Below are 18801 nucleotides of genomic sequence, written 5' to 3'. Positions count from 1 at the left end.
TGCATTTATATAGCTGAAGGCTATGTAATAAAAATGACAGTGGCAGGCAAGAGAAACCGCCCTTTGCATTGTTGGTCAGAGTAGTCCAAGAGACTCCCAAAATATTATAAGCCACAGCCCTTGATTGCCTCCCAGAACTTAAAGGTAAGACCCTATTACAGAGTATTTACATTTTATATGAGAGAAAGCACATTGTCTTATAGCCAGGAAGTGGCAGTATCAGGATTTGAACCCAGATTCTTCTCCACAGAAAGAGGAGTTTTCCTAGAAAAATTACCAGACCACAGATGGGAGGTTATACAGGAAGCAGGGGCCTTGGATTAGTATTCCAAGGTCCCTGAACTTTGGGAAAGTGACCATCATCTAATCTGTGGGTTCATGTCACCAAGAGGACTCCCAGCCCCAGAATGACCTTGAGGATCTTCAAGGACATCAGGGTTACTCAAGCTGGGATACAGACTCCAGTATGGGGTATAGGAGTTGTTCCAGTGTCCTGTGCTTGAGGTTCCTTGATCTGAGTGACAGCTGTTAGGACTCTTCTCTGACAGTATGATTATTGGTGGGCTGATCCTTCATCTCTGGGTGTCCTCAGGATGCTATGATGCTGGTCACTGCCTCCTGAACTTCCACCCCACTCCCTGCAAATCTGATCCCCCACCACCCATCAAAGGAAAGGCGATTTTGTCACCGCTCTTTATGAGTTGAGAATCCTGGTCAAGGCCCCTCAACTGGGGGTCAGGAAGGCAGAACCTGAAAACGGGCTTCTTGCTGGCTCTGTAGCACAGTGCTTCTTCCAGCTGCCTCCTCTCTTGCTTCTGACCCTAGTACCTTTGAGCACATAGGAGGCAGCTGCCTACAGCCCTCCCATCTAGCTGCTGGGGTCTCTAGAGGAGAGAAGCTGTGGTTCTCTGATATTTTCTGAGGCATCCCAGGCACTGTTCACTATGGTGTCACTGAGCAGAAATGTCACCTGTTAGGCTAGATGTGCTCCTGGGTCAACACCTGGTGAGATGTGTTCACCAGGAAGAGTCCCTCTGGCACTGAGTGCTGAGTGTTTTTAAAATCTGTTCTACAAACACAGTGTAGACTGAGAGGTCCAGGACCTGGAGCTTGGTCTCAGTTCTAAATGAATCAGGTCACAGTGAACCTGGCAACCCCTGGGATCCTGTCAGATTTTTGCTGCCCCTTTGTTAGTCCCTTGTATAAAAGCTTGAAAGGGCCTCTGCATGAGCTGAGGGGTGAGGAGAAGACAGGGGACATGATCTCCTCTAGAGAGATTTTCTGTGGTATCCGATGGGACTGCTCAGTGTGGAAAGAGCCACATTTAAGAGAAAGCTAGTTCTAGAGTTGGAAAAAATGTCACCACCTAGGAATAGCTCAGTCTCAGGGGCCTTTCTGAGGTGTGGTAATTGTCCGGTGGACAGAGTCCAGGCCTGGGGAGAGTTCCAGCAGCACCAGCTGACTTTACAGTGCAAGCCACCTCCCTCCTCTGGGTGGATTTGCTTTGCTAGAAAAATATGGAGTGACCGAGGTACCCACTACCCCTCCATCCCCTAGTGCTTCCAGATGTGGTGTTAGGAAGGGGTGATCTTCATCAGAGCCCTCCCTTTCCCGTCCACACATGCGCCCAAGATTGTACTCCCTCAGGTCATCCTGCTCAAGTTGAAGGAGCCATAACTCTTAATCCAAAGTTCTCAGAGGAGTTGGGTCAGGTGGAGCCAGAGGGAGGCGATACAGAGCCACCACAGCAGCAGCCTCTGAGGCCGGGCCTCTCCTCCCCAGGGCCTGAGCCTGGAGTGACCCTGTAGCCTCCCTTCCTCAGAGAACCCCTTTCTCCCTCTCTTGATTCCAAAGTCATGGGAGAACCTTCAACCAAGTGTTAGGCCCACAGTGCCTCTGAATGGACCAGGATAGTCGCCTCTATTCCAAGCTCAGGATGCTCGTCCGCTTCAAGCTCTGACTCATCTGTAGTGATGGGGTCCTACTTCAGCCCCCACCCCCACAGATTCAGAAGAGAGCAGGCACATCCAGCAGTGAAGGGCAGCCAGGGGTCTGGAGCAAACTCGTGGGTGTGGACAGTGACTCAGATAGCTGAGGCCTTTCCAGGCCACAGTCTGCACAGCCAGGTGCTGTGGTCACTACAGGAGAAACAGATGTTTGCTGGCCATTGACTACCCTCATGGTAAGCACAACATCTCCACCCTGTTCCCATTTCGAGGCCTGACCATGACATTAGTGCTGTTCTCAAGGGAGCTGCCTTGTGGGGAAGCAGCTGACACCCCAAACAGGCATTGCCATGGTCAGTGTAGGAAGAGGTCTCCCACCCACTCTGACCCAAGAGCTTTCCATAGTACATGTTCTCTAGGGAAGTTTGCTTAGAGCTGCAAGGATGCCTCGGGTCATCTGGCCGCCTTTCATCTTCAGATCTTATGTCTTATCTCAGGGGCTGGTATGGGAGAGCTCTTGAATCTTCCCATCAGCCACCAGCTTTAATCAGTGTAGTTTTCCTGCACCAGCCACACTTCCTCAGTATGTACCATCTGTGGATGCTTTTGCAGTGCTGGGTTAAGTAACTGAGAAAAGAGACCTCAGGTGGTCCACAGATCCCTAAAATGTTTACTAGTTCACCTTTTACAGCAAAAATGTGGGTCTTCGTAGATACTGCAGATCAGGGTAACTTTCCTCCTTGTCCCTTCCTCTAGCAGTTATTTTGGCATTGAAGTCACTTCTCTTCTGCATCTCTATTTAATGTTACAGTCTTTACATCTTAATGATACTGGTACTTAACACAGTGCCCCTTAGGCCTGGACATTAGGATCTCTTTCCTTTGACCTCTGTTGATAAGTCCTTGTGTCTAGAATTACAGGGCTATCTTCTGATACTGCCCCCTCCACCCCCCGGCAGCCTAGAGAGCAGGAACTAAGACTTCCTCCTCTTTAGCAAGATGGCAAGACCCTGTGATGACAGGGTAATAACCCTGTAGCAAAAGGACTTCTTCTCCCCTTTGTCCAGTTTTAACAAGACTGATCTAGAACCACATTTTAGATTCTTGGAGTGTCCCTCTGGATGGGACCCACCTCTTTACAGGAACAGGATTCCTAAGTGGGGCTCTAGGAGGCTGGAGCTGTAGACCTAGCCAATTCAGGATATGTCTGGGGAGACCTCACCACCACCGCTAGAGGAAAGGACTCTTCCCCTCAGATCCCGGGAAGCAGCTGGTCTTACGGGTTCCCCTTTTGCAGATTACTGGCTGAGCACATAACAGGGATGACTTAGAGCAAAGACTCACTGGCAACAAGCAAGAGGCCAGCCATAAGCAGCTCCCAAATGTGTGCTTACTGAGTACAAGGCCTGGCCCTCAGGAAGGAGCAGACCCAATAGGCCTTTCACATCTTAGCAGGCACATCTGCCAGCTGGTACCTCAGCTAGCAGCCTGTCAGTGCAGGGATGGCTCCCATTACATCCACTGCCATCCCAACACAACCTTCAGATCCCTGGGCTGTGGAGACCCCTCAGCAATGATAGTTATTTCCTTGTGTTTCATGGTACCAGGCCCTATGGAAAGAGTCTCTCACATTAAAATAAAAGATTCATGTGTATATATGTGTGTTATTGTGTGCCTACATGAGTGTATGCACATATGTATGTACCTGTAGTCACAGGGAGACCAGAAGAGGATGTCAGATCACTTGGAGCTGGAGTTACTGGTTTTTGCTGGATGCCTGGCTTGTTATGTGAGTTCCAGGAAAAACTCCAGTATGTATGATGTACAACAAGAGTTCTTAACCATGAAGCCATCTCTCTCGCCCAAGTCGCCCACATTTGAACTCATGCACCCTGAAAATAGTCCTGTTATGATTCTTACTTAGAAGGGAAGCAGGACTTGGAAGCTGTCCTATCACCAAAGCTGAGATTCCTGACAAGCTCTTTTCCCCAAGTTGCTGAGAGTCCTGTCAGGCATCCTTCTCCTTTTACCTCTTCCCACATGAAAGGTTCATTCCAGTGCTCCCAGCATGCCCCATCTGAAGCTATTGGCTTTTCTCTGATTGTGCCACAGATTCCAGAGCGGAAGCAGCTCACTGTTCCAAAGACTGAGTCTCCTGAGGGTTACTATGAAGAGGCAGAGCCATATGACACATCCATCAATGGTATGTCTGAGGGGCTGGGGCCTGGAGCGGGGCTAACTGCTCTAATCCACAGGTGGTGCTAACTTGTCAGGTGGTGACAGATGTGCTCACCATGGGCTGGTAGGCAGAGGGTAGATAGGGCAACATTACCAGAGAACGGCTGCACTTGAGACCTGGCTACAGAGCGTTCAGCCTTTGGTCTATGTGTGATGTCCAGACCTAGGCTCCCTGAGAGGAGGGGCTGAGGATGTCCACAGGGAACAGATTTCTGTGTCTGATGGGTTCTGGGCTCCTACCTAGCTATTGCTGCACTGAGAGCAGAGAAATGGTGCAGGAGAGATGTGTTAGCAAGGGGTCCGGGGCCCTGGGCAGCAGTGGATGTGGAGGCCAGGCTGAATCTGAGCTCAGCATCAGTGTTCATAGGCCCTTACTTACCTCGCTCCCTCCAGGTGTCAGGGCAAGAGCACTCACATTCAGTGGAGAGAAGAAAGGCCACAAATATCCCTAGATTGTGTTGGGTGATATGTGATAGGACAGAAAACAGAACAGGATCTAGCTTGCTGCAGGAGAGTAGTTATTTCCTAACACCAATGCTGTGATCTTGGGCAGATTTCTGAATGCTGTGGGGAACAGATGAGAAAAAAAAAGAAATTTATAGGCAGAGAAATTATTATCATCACAGTATATGCAAATGTTTGGGGTCTGGGAAGTTTTTGGTGTGTTTGAGAAAGAGACAAGTGTGGCAAGACCAGGTAAGTCCAGGGAGAGTGATGGAGAAAGATACAGAAGGGGTTGCAGGCCATGGTAAGGACTTTGGTTTCTTCCCTGAATAAAACAGCAAGCCTTTGCTGGTTACTTCATGACTGGCCTAACTTAGGTACTGGACACTTTGTGAATGGGCTGTGCAGGCTGGGCTGGATGCTAGAACCCTTCTCTTCTTGGCCAGTATCCTTGGTCTGTAGAAATTGGCTCTTTGTCACTATCATGAAATACCTGAGATACTTAACTTATAAAGAGAAAAGGTTCATATGGGCTCACACTTTTGCAGGCTCTAGTTCAAGACTGGGCAGGCCAATTGCTCTGGGCTTCTTTTGGACCTGTCACATGGCAATGCTGGGGAATGTATGATGTGGCAAATTGCTCACTTCAAAGCCAAGAAGCAAAAGAGCAGGAGATAGAGATAGGGTCCCGTGATCCCCTTTGAGGGTACCCCAATACTTAGGACCTCCCACAAGGTCCCTATTCTTCTTTAAAATTTATTTATTTTTATTTTATGTGTATGAGAATTATGCCTGAATGTATGAAAGTTCACCCATCTGTGCAATGCTCTCAGAGTTCAGAAGAAGGTGTCAGATCCCCTGAAACTGGAGTTACAGATGGTTGTTAGCTGCTATGTGGGTGCTGGGAATCACACTTGGGTCCTCTGCAAGAGCAGTCAGTACTCTTAAACACTGAGCCATCTCTCCAGCTCCAAGACCCCTTCTCTTAATGGTCCAGGGTGTCTCCCAATAACACCACATTGGGGACCAAGCCCAACATGGAGACACATGGGCCTTTGAGAACAGTCAACATACAAATCAACATCTCCTTACTTCTCACTCCTTTCTTTGTAAGTGAAAAGGCTTTGCAGTCATACAGTACTTTACAAGTATTGAAGAGAGTGGGTCTCTGGTGGTGGGAATGAAGGTGGCTAAAGCAGGGCATTGTATGTATCATATAAACAGGGCTAGGGATGAGATCAGGACCCAGAACTTAAACCTGCATCAGACTCTTCTCTTGCTTCTCACTTATCTTTGGCCTCCAGTCCCAGGAACTGTGTGGGAGGTGAGGGCCTGTTGGGACTGAGGATATGGATATTCTAAGTGGTTGGCGTAGTGGGCCAGACGCCCTTCACCTCAGCCCACTGAGCGAATGAGGTGCTGGCAAGTCACAGCTAGGCTGTGATTTCAGACCCAAGCCAAGGGTGCGGTGCTGCTGTCTGGGCACATCCTAAAGGGAGAAACAATGACTCACCTGCTAAGCACCTCCACATAGTCTTAGCTCAGCTTCTGCCTTGGGTGTAGCCCCTGCTAGCCAGGACCTGCCTCCCAGACACATGGGGGCCTGTGCAGGGGGCAGGCACTTCACTTCTACACGCAAACAACTGGTTAGAAAGACCTGGCCTCTTGGTGATGCCTCTCTCCAGTGTATCCCTGCTGCTCACCAGATCTGGGGATTCTCACCAGGATAGTTTGAACTCACCAGGTGGGGTGGACCAGGAAAGCAGGTGGTGGGAAGACTGCCTATCTCTCCTGCCATGATGAGATCTGGGGACAACTTGGGGAGGTGACCATGCTTATGATAGAGGACTTCACCTGCATGGCAAGCTAGCCTGTCCTCACTTTCTTCCTGCTGTTCCCAGACCTGCTTGAGCACTGTGACTTGCAGGTCACAGCAGGAAGGAGTTAAAGCACTTGTTCTAGCTGGTTGGTTGACTGATTTTGCTGATATCTTTCACAAGGCCAGCTGCTTGGACTCCTGTCACGCTTTATCACCAATGTCCCCATGCTGCTCCACTGAGCCAGGGTCCTCTGCCTGAGCAAATGTGAACTGAGTGCCCTGGGAACCTGTGCTTGAGACACTGGGGACTCTGCTTGCCCGAGATATCAGGGTCTTCATTCTGATGCATCAGGTTGGGGGAATAACAGCTACTGTGACATATAACTCCTTATGGTTGGTTTATAGTAACACATGAAACCCATTTCATTTACAGAGCAGTCTAGTATTGGCATCTCTGGTCCTGTATAGGTTAGGTACCCATGCTCCATGAATGTTTGGTTCAGCCACTCGCTGGGGCCAGAGAATCCTCTGTAAAGAAAGAGCAGATTACTCCATAAAAGCACCAGGCCAGAAGTGACACATGTCACTCTGTCCACATTCCACTGGTGACAAATAGTGGTGACCTCTAGATGTGAATGGAGTCTGGAAATGACATCTGTGGCCTCTTCTAACAAGCCCACAGCATTAGCCTTTGATGATAAGCAGCCACATGACACATCTGAGTCTCCACTTGACTGTGTCTCTCTCTTCGTCATCTCTCTTTCTCTCTCCCTCTCTCTCTCATCCTTTCTCTCCCTCCCCCCTCCCTTTGTCTGCTTTTGGATGTCATGCAGGTCTTTATGGCAGATATCTCCCTACTGAAGTTCCCCGATGGGCACAGTTGCCTGAAGGAGTCATTTATGCCACGATCACCTTGGGTATTTTCAGAGCTGGAATGCCAGTGTTTTCTACCTGCTTTGAGATGGTTGCATGTTCTGACTGAGGCCACTACCCTCTTCCTATCCTCGTGCCTAGGTCCTGCATGTGCAAAGTCATGCACTTTCCTGCCCAACAAGTGTCCTACTCTACCTTCCATAGATCCCTGCCTGTGGAACCAGGAAATATGGATGCAAAGACCTGTAGAATGCATGGTCCTTTGACTTCCAAGGACTCTCACAGGGCAGAGGGATGCATGCTAGTGGGATAATCTGACCACTGTACCTTTCATCCCTCCCTCGCTTCACATCCCTTGCAAGCCAAGAATCTCTTAAGAAAATCTACATTAATGAGGTGCTATGGTCCTTCCTATGGATAAATACAATAGTTGATACATTTGCTCTAAAATTTTCCCATGCTGCTCCAGGTACTAGATTGGCTGTTTTGTCTCAGTTAGCTTTTGGGGACCCCACAGCACCACAACTCTCCACAGAGCATACAGGACCATTTCAGAAGCACAGCCTGTGCACTGGGGACAGGGACAGTTTCCACACCTGGCTCTGCAGACCCTCTCGTTCACTTTTGTTCCCAAAGGAAGAATCCCAGTAACGTAGGATCAGTCTTCTCATTTTACTTTTTGTATAATACTGACAGAGAGGAAAACTGTGTAGGCACCCTGACTCCACCTCCCCATCAGATCAACCCCGAGTTCTGTGCTGCCTTGTGGTCTGTCTGTGTGCACATTTCTAGTTGGGGCTTCTCCCCACCCACATCTCTTGGGGAGTCCATTGAGTTACAGACTAGTTTTCAGGACTTTAATTGATTATGGATGCATGAATGCTTCCAAGAGGATGAAATCATACTTGACTTAGCCAGTACCCTGCTGCTGACTGTTATAACAGTCCAGTGAATATATTAATGCATGTCTTTTTATTCCTTCATCTTTCTAGATTTTTATTCATTTTGATGCTCTAGAAATTGAGCCCAGGTTCTTGTGATCTGTTAGGCAAGTGATCTGAGCCATACCCCTAGACTCTCCACTTGTTTAAATTAAAAAAAAATTTTTTTACATTTGGTGTGTGTGTATACTCATACCTACGTGTGCTACAGTGCATGGGTGGAGGTCAGGTGGCAGGCTTGGTGGCAAGTGTCCTTACCCATTGAGCCATCTTGCTGGCCCCCTCCTCTTCTTTGAAAGCTAGTTTCCTAGGATAAACTCTCAAAACTCTGATTTTTGGATCAGAAAATATGGGAGTTTTATGACTCTTGAACAACAGGCTGCCAGATAGCTTTCTGAGAGTGTTATGTGAATTTTCAGTGCCATGGCAACATGAGAGCTCAGAGTCCCCTGCTGGGAAGTATCATGCTTTTTCTATCTTTGCTTATTTAATAGGTACAGTAGGTATGAACTATGAACCGTGTATCTTTTTTTAAGCCAGGAAGATGAGTAGTATCATATTGCTTTTAAAGGAAACTGGTGTTGGGGCTGGAGAGATGGCTCAGCAGTCAAGAGCACTGGTTGCTCTTGCAGAGGACCTAAGTTCAATTCCCAGCACCCACATGGTGGCTAACAACCATCATAACTCCAGTTTCAAGGAATCTGATGCCCTCTTCTGACCTCCACAGCATTGCACAACATGGATCCACTTACATACATGCAGGCAATATGCTCATATGCATGAATAAAAATAATAAAATATTTTAATAAAAAGAAAGCTAGTATTAAAGTATTACTTATAGAAATATTGAAACAAAATATATTTGTTGGCCTCATAGCTCCAATAACTACTGCAGTAGCGGTGTTCCATTTTCCTATGTTCTACTTCAAATTTGAATCTGTTTTCCTCCTATGCAGGAACCCAGATATGACGATACAACAGGGACTTCTGAATTCTTTTGGGAAGACTTGGAGGGCCATGTGTTATGTGTCTCCTGAAGGAAGTCATGGGATGGCAGGGGGTGTTGTTCATTTTGACACAGGGACAGAACAGGGACTACTGTTTGGAAGGCATAGGGAAGCAGCCATTGAGCCCATTTTCTGAGTAGAAGGGAGTGTCTAGTGATGGGAAGGAGGGGTAGTGAGTTCCATATCCATTGGGGATTCAGGCAGAATGTCAAGATCATTAGATAGGATTTCTGTGCTTAGCGGGGCTGTCTCGGGTGTCCCAGAGTTCCATTTTCTTCTCATGCTGCTTTTTAAGGGTAGATGGATAGGTGTGTTAATGCACAAATGAGTGTGTGTGTGTGTGTGCACGCGTGCGTGCATAGGTGGGTGGTGGAGGTATGAATGGATGGATTAATGCATTGATGAATGGGTGGGTGGATGGATGGATGGATGGATAAATGGATGGATGGATGGATGGATATATCAGTGCATTGATGAATGGGTGGGTGGGTGGGTGGATGGATGGATGGATGGATGGATATATCAGTGCATAGATGGGTGAATGGGTGGGTGGACAGATAGATTGATGTATCAGTGCATTGAAGAATGGGTAGGTGGATGGATGGATGAATGGATGGATATATCAATGCATTGATGACTGGGTGGGTGGATGGATGGCTATATCAATGCATAGATGAATGGATAGATGTATCAGTGCATTGATGAATTGGCGGGTGGATAGGTGGATATACCCATACATAGATGGATGGGTAGGTGGATGGATGGGTCCATCCATGAATACACTTATGAATGGATAGAAAGTACATTGATTTTTCTTTGCATGATTTCTGTTGGTCTTGAACACTGTGAGGCTAGAGAAGAGAAGAACTCTGGTCAGATAGTAGGGACAGAAGCTAGACATGGAGGAAGGTAGGGTGTGCACTGAATTATGCATGATTTGTGCTGTGGTGAGCTTGGGGATCCTTTCAAGCAAGAATATAAGGTAGGCTCCGGCCAGCAACAAGAAAAGATGTTGCAGTAGATGCTAGATGAGGAGATTAGGGCTATTCAGCAAGGAGAGAAAGGGAGTGGGTCCCTCCCTCCCTCCCTCCCTCCCTCTCTCCCTCCCTGTAGAACTAGACCCCTCTCCAATCTGGGGCAGAGCCCAGCCTCACCTGGCTGGCTGAGGAACTAGACGCCCTCAGACAAGCATGCAGTTTGTCTGCAGGGCTGGGTTTCCTCGGGTATGTCCATGGAATCTAGGAAGACAGGGTTTGGGGAGGGAAATGCACTTTGTGGTCCAAGTTAGCATCTAAGAAATTTCTCCAAGGGAGCTTGAGATGGAAAGCCAGTCCTAGCTTTGAGTTGGTAACTGTTGAGCTGTTTCAAGGACAGAAGGGCCAGGTGGGTAGTAGCCTGGGACCTCTGGCTGTTCCTGCCTGCTGCCCACTGCCTGCCGTCCTCCCCAGTGTTCCATGTATAGGGATACTCTTGCCCAGCTGGGCCCTGACTTTGTGGGTCTTCCTTACAGAGGACGGAGAGGCTGTGAGCAGCTCCTATGAGTCCTACGATGAAGAGGAGAGCAGCAAAGGCAAGACAGCCCCCTATCAGTGGCCCTCACCGGAGGCCAGCATCGAGCTGATGCGTGATGCTCGTATCTGTGCCTTCTTGTGGCGTAAGAAGTGGCTGGGCCAATGGGCCAAGCAGCTCTGTGTGATCAGAGACACCAGGCTCTTGGTTAGTCCCTGTCTTCTCTCTTGGAATGGTGTGGGGGTTGTTCCTTGATGTGATATTGGTAGATGTGACATTGACAGCCTTTGATAGCAAGATACTTTAACCTCTCCCTAACTCAAAATGACGTGCAGAATTTTGTGAGTACAGATGAATCCATTCTGGATTGGGAAGATCTAGTCATTTTTAATGTAGCTCTCATAGGGGGCAGGTTACCCCTTCCCCATCCCATCCCGTCCCATCTCATCTCATGCACCTTGGTTTTTTTGTTGTTGTTTCTGTTTGGTTTGGTTTTTTTTAAAGAAAGGTTTGAGTATGTAACAGGGTCTGACTATGTAAAACAGGTTGGTCTTGAACTAATCCTCCTCTTGCCTCAGCCTTTCTCATGCTGAGATTATAGTCATGCACCACCACACCTGTCTCTACATACTTTTTTTTGAAAGAGAGAGACAGAGAGAGAAAGAGAGGCAGAGAGACAAAGAGACCTTTCTGTCCCTTGGTTCTTCTCCACATCTTGTTGATGGAACCCAGTGGCTCCCCCAGCCCAGCCCCCAGCCCCAGTTCTGCCTACTGATTTGGTTCAAGGAACATGAGGATTGGAGGAATCCAAAGCTACAAGACTTACTATAAGTCAAAACCATAGAGGAACCGAGCTTCTACTCTGACAATAGTCCTGCTTCCTGATATTTTAAATTAAGATTCACCGTTTTGAACTGAGTGTGGTTGGCTATGAACTTGTAGTTCTAGCTGTTCCTGGGCAGGAGGATTCCTTGAGTCTAGGAACTCAAGACCAGCCTAGGTAACATAGTAGAACCCTGTCTCGAAAAAATAAATAAATAAAAATAAAAAAATTCACAGTTTTAAGTCCTGAATTTAAAGTTCCATGGGATCATTATAAGTACCTTTTCCCACTCTGGCGACAATGTGTCCAGCTCTGTGTAGATGTTATTTCAGGTGATGCTGCTTAGGAGTCCTGTGAGGACCATCATTTTATGAGCTACTGAAAGACAGCATATTTCAGGGGAAAAGTTCTCTTCCTTTGAATTCTATTACCTAGCAAAACAGATCATAAGCTTGGATTCTCTTCCTGATGATCCCTTGCTGGGGAAGCTAAGATATGTAGGGAAATAGAGAAATGGTAAAAGCTTGTTCTACTGTGGAGAAATGAGAGCCGTCCACAGGGGATGTGCAGTCATACACTGCTTAATGGTGGGACACATTCTGAGAAATGTGTCGTTAGATGATGTCATTGTTCTGTGAGCATCACAGTGTGTATTTACACAAACTAAGATAACTGTCATTCAGCAATGTAGTCTTATGAGGCCATTGTCCATTGCTGCTATCTGTCATTGACCAGGTCACTAAGTGGTACATGACTGTATTTGAGGAGCCTCCCTCCCTGAGCCAGAGCAAGGTAGAGCCATTTGGATGGTCCAGATAATGGAATATCCCTGGCCAAGGTCAGGGAGAAGGAGGTTTGGAGAGAGACAGTCGACATTGAGAACTAATATTTGAGGGTAAGGCCCTGGGCCTGCCTTAAGGTATCCAGCCTTCTGGTTTGGGGATATAATCAGGCTCTCAAGAGAGGAGATTTTCAGTGTCCAAGGGCCCCTCCTTTGCAGAATCCCTCTCCACCCACCCCTGGCAAAGTAGCATCTTTTCTCTTCCAGTGTTATAAATCCTCCAAGGATCACAGTCCTCAGCTGGATGTGAACTTGCTGGGCAGCAGTGTCATTCACAAGGAGAAACAAGTACGGAAGAAGGAGCACAAGCTCAAGATCATACCTATGAACGCCGATGTGATTGTCCTGGGCCTGCAAAGCAAGGACCAAGCCGAGCAGTGGCTCCGGGTGAGTGGGATAGGCCAAACCACTGGAATCCAAACTGCTTCCTCCAGTGAGAGACTGTGGCGTTCTAACTCCCTGCTTCTTCTAAAGGGATAGATGAGTTGGTCAAGGGTGGAGAGAGGATCTGAGATCCTTCGGGTGCCCAGGGCTTCCTGCATTCCGGGTACAGGCAATCATTGTCACCGAGCAGGAACAACACTTTGCTGCTCAGTCTGAATCCTTGGAAGCCAAGACATGGCTGAAGTTGGAGTCCGTTTGCCTTTTACGTTCTGGAAAGGCATCACCTTGTTCCATGCTAAAGAACAGTAGGTATTGCTGCATCTGTGAAGTATGTACCATGGCCTGTGGGCTTCGAGCAGATTTAACCCTAGGGGTATCTGGGCAGTGGTAACACCTGCCTGCTTTATAAGATTGGAGGTTAAGACTCAAAGGGCAGAGGTAACAGATCAAGATCACCTGACAAATGAATGGCAGCAATGGATGGCAGACCTGGGACTGTCGCGACCCCAGATGCAAATGAGCAGCTCTGTCATCATGTACCCTAGGTGTTCAATGGTGATGACACCCCAAGGAAGGGGCTTGCCTGTCCAAGTTAAAGAAGATGAGCTTGGTGGGCCCAGTAAGTGTTCAGTTTGGAGCAAGAAAGGACTCACAGTTCCCCTGTGATCAGTTGAGAGCCAGAGATAGCCTCTCTGTTCTTCCTGCTCTGTGCTCCCCAATTATGCCCACATTAGCAATGTCTGGCATTGTATCCACCCCCCCCTGCAAAATCACAGTGAGCCTGTCAGAAAAGTACCTGAACTGCCTTATTAAAGCATGAGAGAAGCTGGTACCTGCCCAGGTACTGGCCACCCAGAGTGCTGAGTACTCTAGATTTGAAAGTAGGCAAGCTGTTTTGTGAAACCATTAAATGTCTTAAGTCTGGCCAAACCAATCTCCTAGGAGGCTCACAGCTACTTCAATCCTAAGGAAGAATTTTTAGGTGGTTATGGACTGTCATGTAGAACAAGGGTCATTGTGCAAACAAGTATGCAGGGGTGTTTCTTTGTGGGGGGGTTCCCTAAGAGAATATTGGCTCCAAAAGGCTAAGCCTGGCATATGAGGGCTTAACATAAAACCCGGTTCTCCCTTCTTAGCTGAGTGATCATGCATCCTTAATGCATCCAAAGTGCTCAGCACCATGCCCAGTGTGTGCTGAGTATAGGCAGCTCAGCTAGCACAGATGAGTGTGCTGAGACCCAAAGAAGGCAAGGGGCTGGTCTGGGCTGCAGAGCTACTGGGACCCAGGGCTCTGAGTTGCTGATGAGGTATTTAACTCCTGTTTCTTACCCAGGTCTCCCCTTTGGCTTCAATCAGCATTCTCCATTCTCATCCTCTAAGTATACACACAACACACACACACACACACACACACACACACGCATACATGCACACACTCACACCACACACACACAAGCCCAGTTGGACACATGCATATTGCCCTGATTCTCAGTTCCCACAGCTGTTCCTCTGTCTGCTCAGCCCTACCTATCCTTCCTCTGACCCTTACCCTCCCTTCTCAAATTCTCACACCTCTTCCTGAGACTCCTGCCCTCATAACCCCTGCTGGTTGCTTCAAAAACAAGAGTGCTTTCAGAAGATACTGGCTCTGTGTCCAAGCTGCACAGAGAAACCCTTTTCCTCCCTGGTGAAATGAATGCAAAGTGGCCTTGGCTCTACGTGCCTGCCTCTGAGAAGCTGCCCACTCCTGCAGCATGACAGGGCTGGTCAGCCCCTTCCCCAAGCAAGATATCTGTATACTCTGTGCTAATGAGGACAGGAATGAAAGCACCTACCCTGTGCTGAATATTTTACACTATGTTACCTATGTTGTCCGGTGATAAGGGTGCGGTGACTGAAGCTGGACCCAAGATCACACAGTTAGACTGCTAATTCCAGTGCTTGTCCTCTTCCCATGACTGGGACATGTCCCCTGTCCCTAACTGGGGCAGGCTAGGAAGCGAGAAAGACCTTGCCTCTCCTCCCCCAGGTTGCTTCTTTCCTTTGTTTTACTTTTCTGATTTCAAACCCACTTCTACTAACTGCTGTAGGCAGAGACTTTTCGAAAAAGGAGAGTCCTTTGAAGCTGCTCTTAATGTCCTCCAAAGGGCTTTTGGAAGGGCTCTGTGTGCATATGTATGTGTGTTCCCTAAGTTTTCTCCCTCTAGGAATCCCCAATGTGGCCCTGGGCTCAGAAGCTGGTGTGTGTGTGTGTGGTGTGCATTACTGCTTAGTGAAGTCAGAGCCATCTTTGACCTTCTGTGTCTCCAGACCAGACCCTGAGTGCCAGCTAAATAATTCCTTTCCAGAAGAGTGTGTGGTGGATGTTGGTGCGCAAGTCTGCAGAGCCCACATCAGATGGAGACAGTATCCAAGCCTTCTTCTTACTGGTGCAGAGACTCCATAGAAAGCCCACAGTCCCCTGAGAGCCAGGAAACCATCCAGGAAGTACAGCTGGTCATCACACTTGAGGCAGGACAGCACTCCTGCCCTAATGGTGGCAGAGCTGGCTGCCTTGTCACCTGTTGTGGTCCCTGCTGCAAAAGCCCCTGGCACACCCCCAGAATACAGGCCCTACAGGAAGGCGCCTGCAGGAAAGGGCCTGAGCCACAAATTCTCCTCAGCATAGCTGACCAGCTGTGTCCAGAGAACGTGTGTGGGCTAGGGGTAGGGGTGCCTCTGTTCCCTCTGAAGGTCTGTGTCATTTTTCTCTCTTCTACCCACTCTCCCCTAGCTTTGAGGTTCCCAGCTTTGTCCTGGCTGTGCATGCTGAGCACCAGGGCCACTCAGGGACCCTGGTCTCTGTTGATTGATGGCACCCCCTTCAATCCAGGTCATCCAGGAGGTGAGCGGTCTGCCTTCCGAAGGAGCCTCTGAGGGAAACCAGTATACCCCAGATGCCCAACGCCTGACCTGTCAGAAAGTAAGGCTTCACCTGCCCGGAGACAGGCTCCAGTTCTGTTTACTTGGTAAAACTTAAGAGTATAAAGTTGGAATCCTTGTTTTCATATTTCAGCTCAATAAGAAACATACCATGCTTAGGTAACGGCAGGAAACTAGCTTGGCAAGAAAATGGATGAAATGGATACCGACCTGTTTTCTTGCTTAAGGGAGAAGTGTTATTGAAACAAATGTCACTTTGCCACATTCTTTTTGTTGTTGCTTATTTTGTTTTTGGAACAGGGCCTCATTATGGAGGTCTGGCTGGCCTGAAGCTCCCTATATAAACTAGGCTGGCTTTAAGCTCACAAAGATCTGCCTTCCCCTGCCTCCTGAGTGCTGGGATTAAAGGCATGCACAACCACACTGGCCCTTGCATTCTTTTTTTTCTTTTTGGGATTTATGTATGTTTATTTTATAAGTTTTCTGTATGTAAGTGCACTCATGTCATACAATGCCTGTGGAGGCCAGAAAAGGGCATAGGAGTCTCTGGAACTGGAGTTATGGATAGTTGTTAGCCACCATGTGGGTGCTGGGACCCGAATCTGGGTCCTCTGTAAGAGCAGCTGGTGTTCTTAACTGCTGAGCCATCTCTCCAGCCACTGCATTCTTATTCCATATAAACTGTCAGTGCCACACATTCGTTGTACATAGTGATATGTTTCATGAAGACGGTTTCATAAAGGATACCATGCACCCTCCCTGCTGCCGCTCCTGCATTCTACCAGACACTCACTCCCGTTTTCATGTCACGTATAGGCTACACAAATGAAGGAAAACATGGTTTGTTTTCCTGAATCTGATTTATTTCACTTAATATGACACTTTCCAGTTGTATCCATTTTCCTGGAAATGATGTAATTTCATTCTTTGTGGCTGAATAAAACTTCACTGTGAATATACTGCATTTTCTTCAACCATCCTAGACTGATTTTGCAATTTGACAGTTGTGAATTACCCTACTTTCTTAAGGTGGATATTTTTTTTTCATAAATCATTTGACTAAGGTCTTTATTTGAAATATATCCTCTGTAAAATCTCTGTCCACACTGATGGAGATTTATTTTACAAGGCTGTGACTGTTCTTCTCCTAACCCCTATTCTCCAACTCACATATAACCACCTTGATGCTGATCCTGACCAAGGGCTCCAGTGTTCCTTTGCAAAGAGCTACAGGGTGCTTTGAGCTTGAGGGTCAAGGAAATTTGGCTGAGTGCAGTTTTCCTATCCCTGAGTCTCAGCAGGCAGGAACCCTGAAACCTGGGCATGCACACAGCAGCCAGAGGATCCCCAGCACTGACAGGGAGGACAGCAAGAGGGCACACGGAGGGCTCAAGCAAGGAGGGGTCCTTTGTTCTCTGAAAGCTGCAGACCACATGGAGAGGCCTCCACAGGCCAGCCTGTGGGATTGAAGTGGGGCTGATGCTTTCAAGGTCTCACTCATTCCTTGACTGCAGACAGGAGTGAATTTGGGTTCCCTTCCCACTGGGGTGAGAATGAGGGTTCTGCTCATAGCTGCAGAGCTTCCCTGGCCAGGCTCCATCATCTTGGGGTCCTGCTTGGGCTGACCCAGTGGCTGGGGCCCATCAGCTTGCTTTCTAGTGATTTTCTAGAAGCCTGACTGGAACATTCTAAGTACTTCACATTTGACCACCAGCAGCTACCCTCTCCCCAGGCTCTGGAGCTCTGTGGGTGGCTAGTACAGTCTGCTCCCTGAACACTTCAGCAGGGATAACAACTCAGATATCAACTCAGCTGTGGAGCTGCCTACCTGCTTTCCCACTGGCTCTGGGCCCACTATCATATCAGATGGAACAGTCATTTGGACCACTTGTGAACAAGGAACCTCTCCTGAGGACAGGAGAGCTATTCTGAGGCAGGGGCCTCCAGAAGGAGGGTGATAGTCGGTGCTCCAGAGAGCCCCCAAAGGAAGTTTGGCCAGTTTCTTTCCAGAAGTCTGGATTCTGGCCAATGGAGTTTTGTTCAAGTGACTTCTGGCATACTCACAAGAGTCATTCTATTTGCCTTTAAATTTTAGTCTCTAAGGTAACCATTTCCAGTTAGTGATCCCCACTCATCTCTTTGTTGTCTATAGCCAGATATAGCCGAGAAGTACCTGTCAGCTTCGGAGTATGGAAGCGCCATTGATGGGCATCCTGAAGTCCCAGAGACCAAAGACGGTAACCAGATTGTGGCTCTCTACCTTATGGCTGAAGGGCCAACAGTACGTAGGGTGTGAGACTTGGCCACATGGCTCAACCCTAATTATCTTGGGGGCAGCTGATCTAACATGGCCTCCAACAGAACAAAGGGAGAGATGGCCAAACTAAAGTTATGTTTTGCTCCAGGCTGGGGAAGAGAACATTCTTCCAGCTCTTTTTTTGTGCCAAAACTCCTTGAAGTCATATACTCTGTAAAGATTCTCTGATGTTCACCTACTCTGAGATGTCTGTGTATTCCCCAAGTATGTGACTTTGGGGATAGCTGACTTGTCCTGAAGATCCTACTGTGTGGAACAGATGTATCTGTGTGTATGTGCGCACATGATTGTGTATAGGCTGGGAGGAGCAGGTAGAGATGAGTTTGCACTTGGGTAGGCAACATGGTCAACACTGATTGCTTTCTCTCTCATCCTGATAGTCAAGAAGAAATGTTCTGCTGGCCTCAAACTGAGCAACCTAATGAACCTGGGCAGGAAGAAATCCACCTCACTGGAGCCCCAGGAGAGGTCCCTCGAGACATCCAGTAAGACTCAGTGACCTCCAGGACCCCAGGCTTTTTCACTGAGCTGGAGCCTGCCTCTGGAAGGCTAGCCCAAGCAGCAAAGGCAGAGACTTAAAGTCAGCCCTAAAGTCATGTCCAGGAATGGAGAACACACAGAGCTGGGGGTTTGGGTTTGTCATGTCTGTGGGTGGTTCTTCATGCCTCACCAGGCTCTGTCTTGCTGCAGTACTAGGTGAGGAAGTAAGGGATAACTGATTGGTATCATCCTAATATA

At 48.1% G+C, this 18801-nt stretch overlaps 1 protein-coding gene across 4 annotated transcripts in view; it reads left to right on the top strand.

Moving 5' to 3' along the window:
• The window catches only part of Afap1l2 (actin filament associated protein 1 like 2), a 111265-nt gene that overhangs the window by 78319 nt on the left and 14145 nt on the right, over positions 1 to 18801 (top strand). For 3 of the 4 annotated variants that reach the window (XM_008830222.3, XM_008830224.3, XM_008830223.3), the window contains exons 5-11: positions 4058 to 4148; positions 7280 to 7363; positions 10778 to 10983; positions 12648 to 12827; positions 15697 to 15786; positions 17899 to 17983; positions 18444 to 18548. In XM_008830222.3, coding sequence (XP_008828444.1) covers positions 4058 to 4148; positions 7280 to 7363; positions 10778 to 10983; positions 12648 to 12827; positions 15697 to 15786; positions 17899 to 17983; positions 18444 to 18548 — 841 coding nt within the window. The remainder of the gene's footprint in view (positions 1 to 4057; positions 4149 to 7279; positions 7364 to 10777; positions 10984 to 12647; positions 12828 to 15696; positions 15787 to 17898; positions 17984 to 18443; positions 18549 to 18801) is intronic. The other variant, XM_008830225.3, reaches the window with a different exon arrangement.

This window comes from Nannospalax galili, unplaced genomic scaffold, assembly GCF_000622305.1.
Source record: "Nannospalax galili isolate Female #2095 unplaced genomic scaffold, S.galili_v1.0 scaffold974, whole genome shotgun sequence".
NCBI classification, from domain to species: domain Eukaryota; kingdom Metazoa; phylum Chordata; class Mammalia; order Rodentia; family Spalacidae; genus Nannospalax; species Nannospalax galili.
Note: the sequence above shows the minus strand (reverse complement) of the source record. Positions and strands in the feature narration are given on the sequence as shown.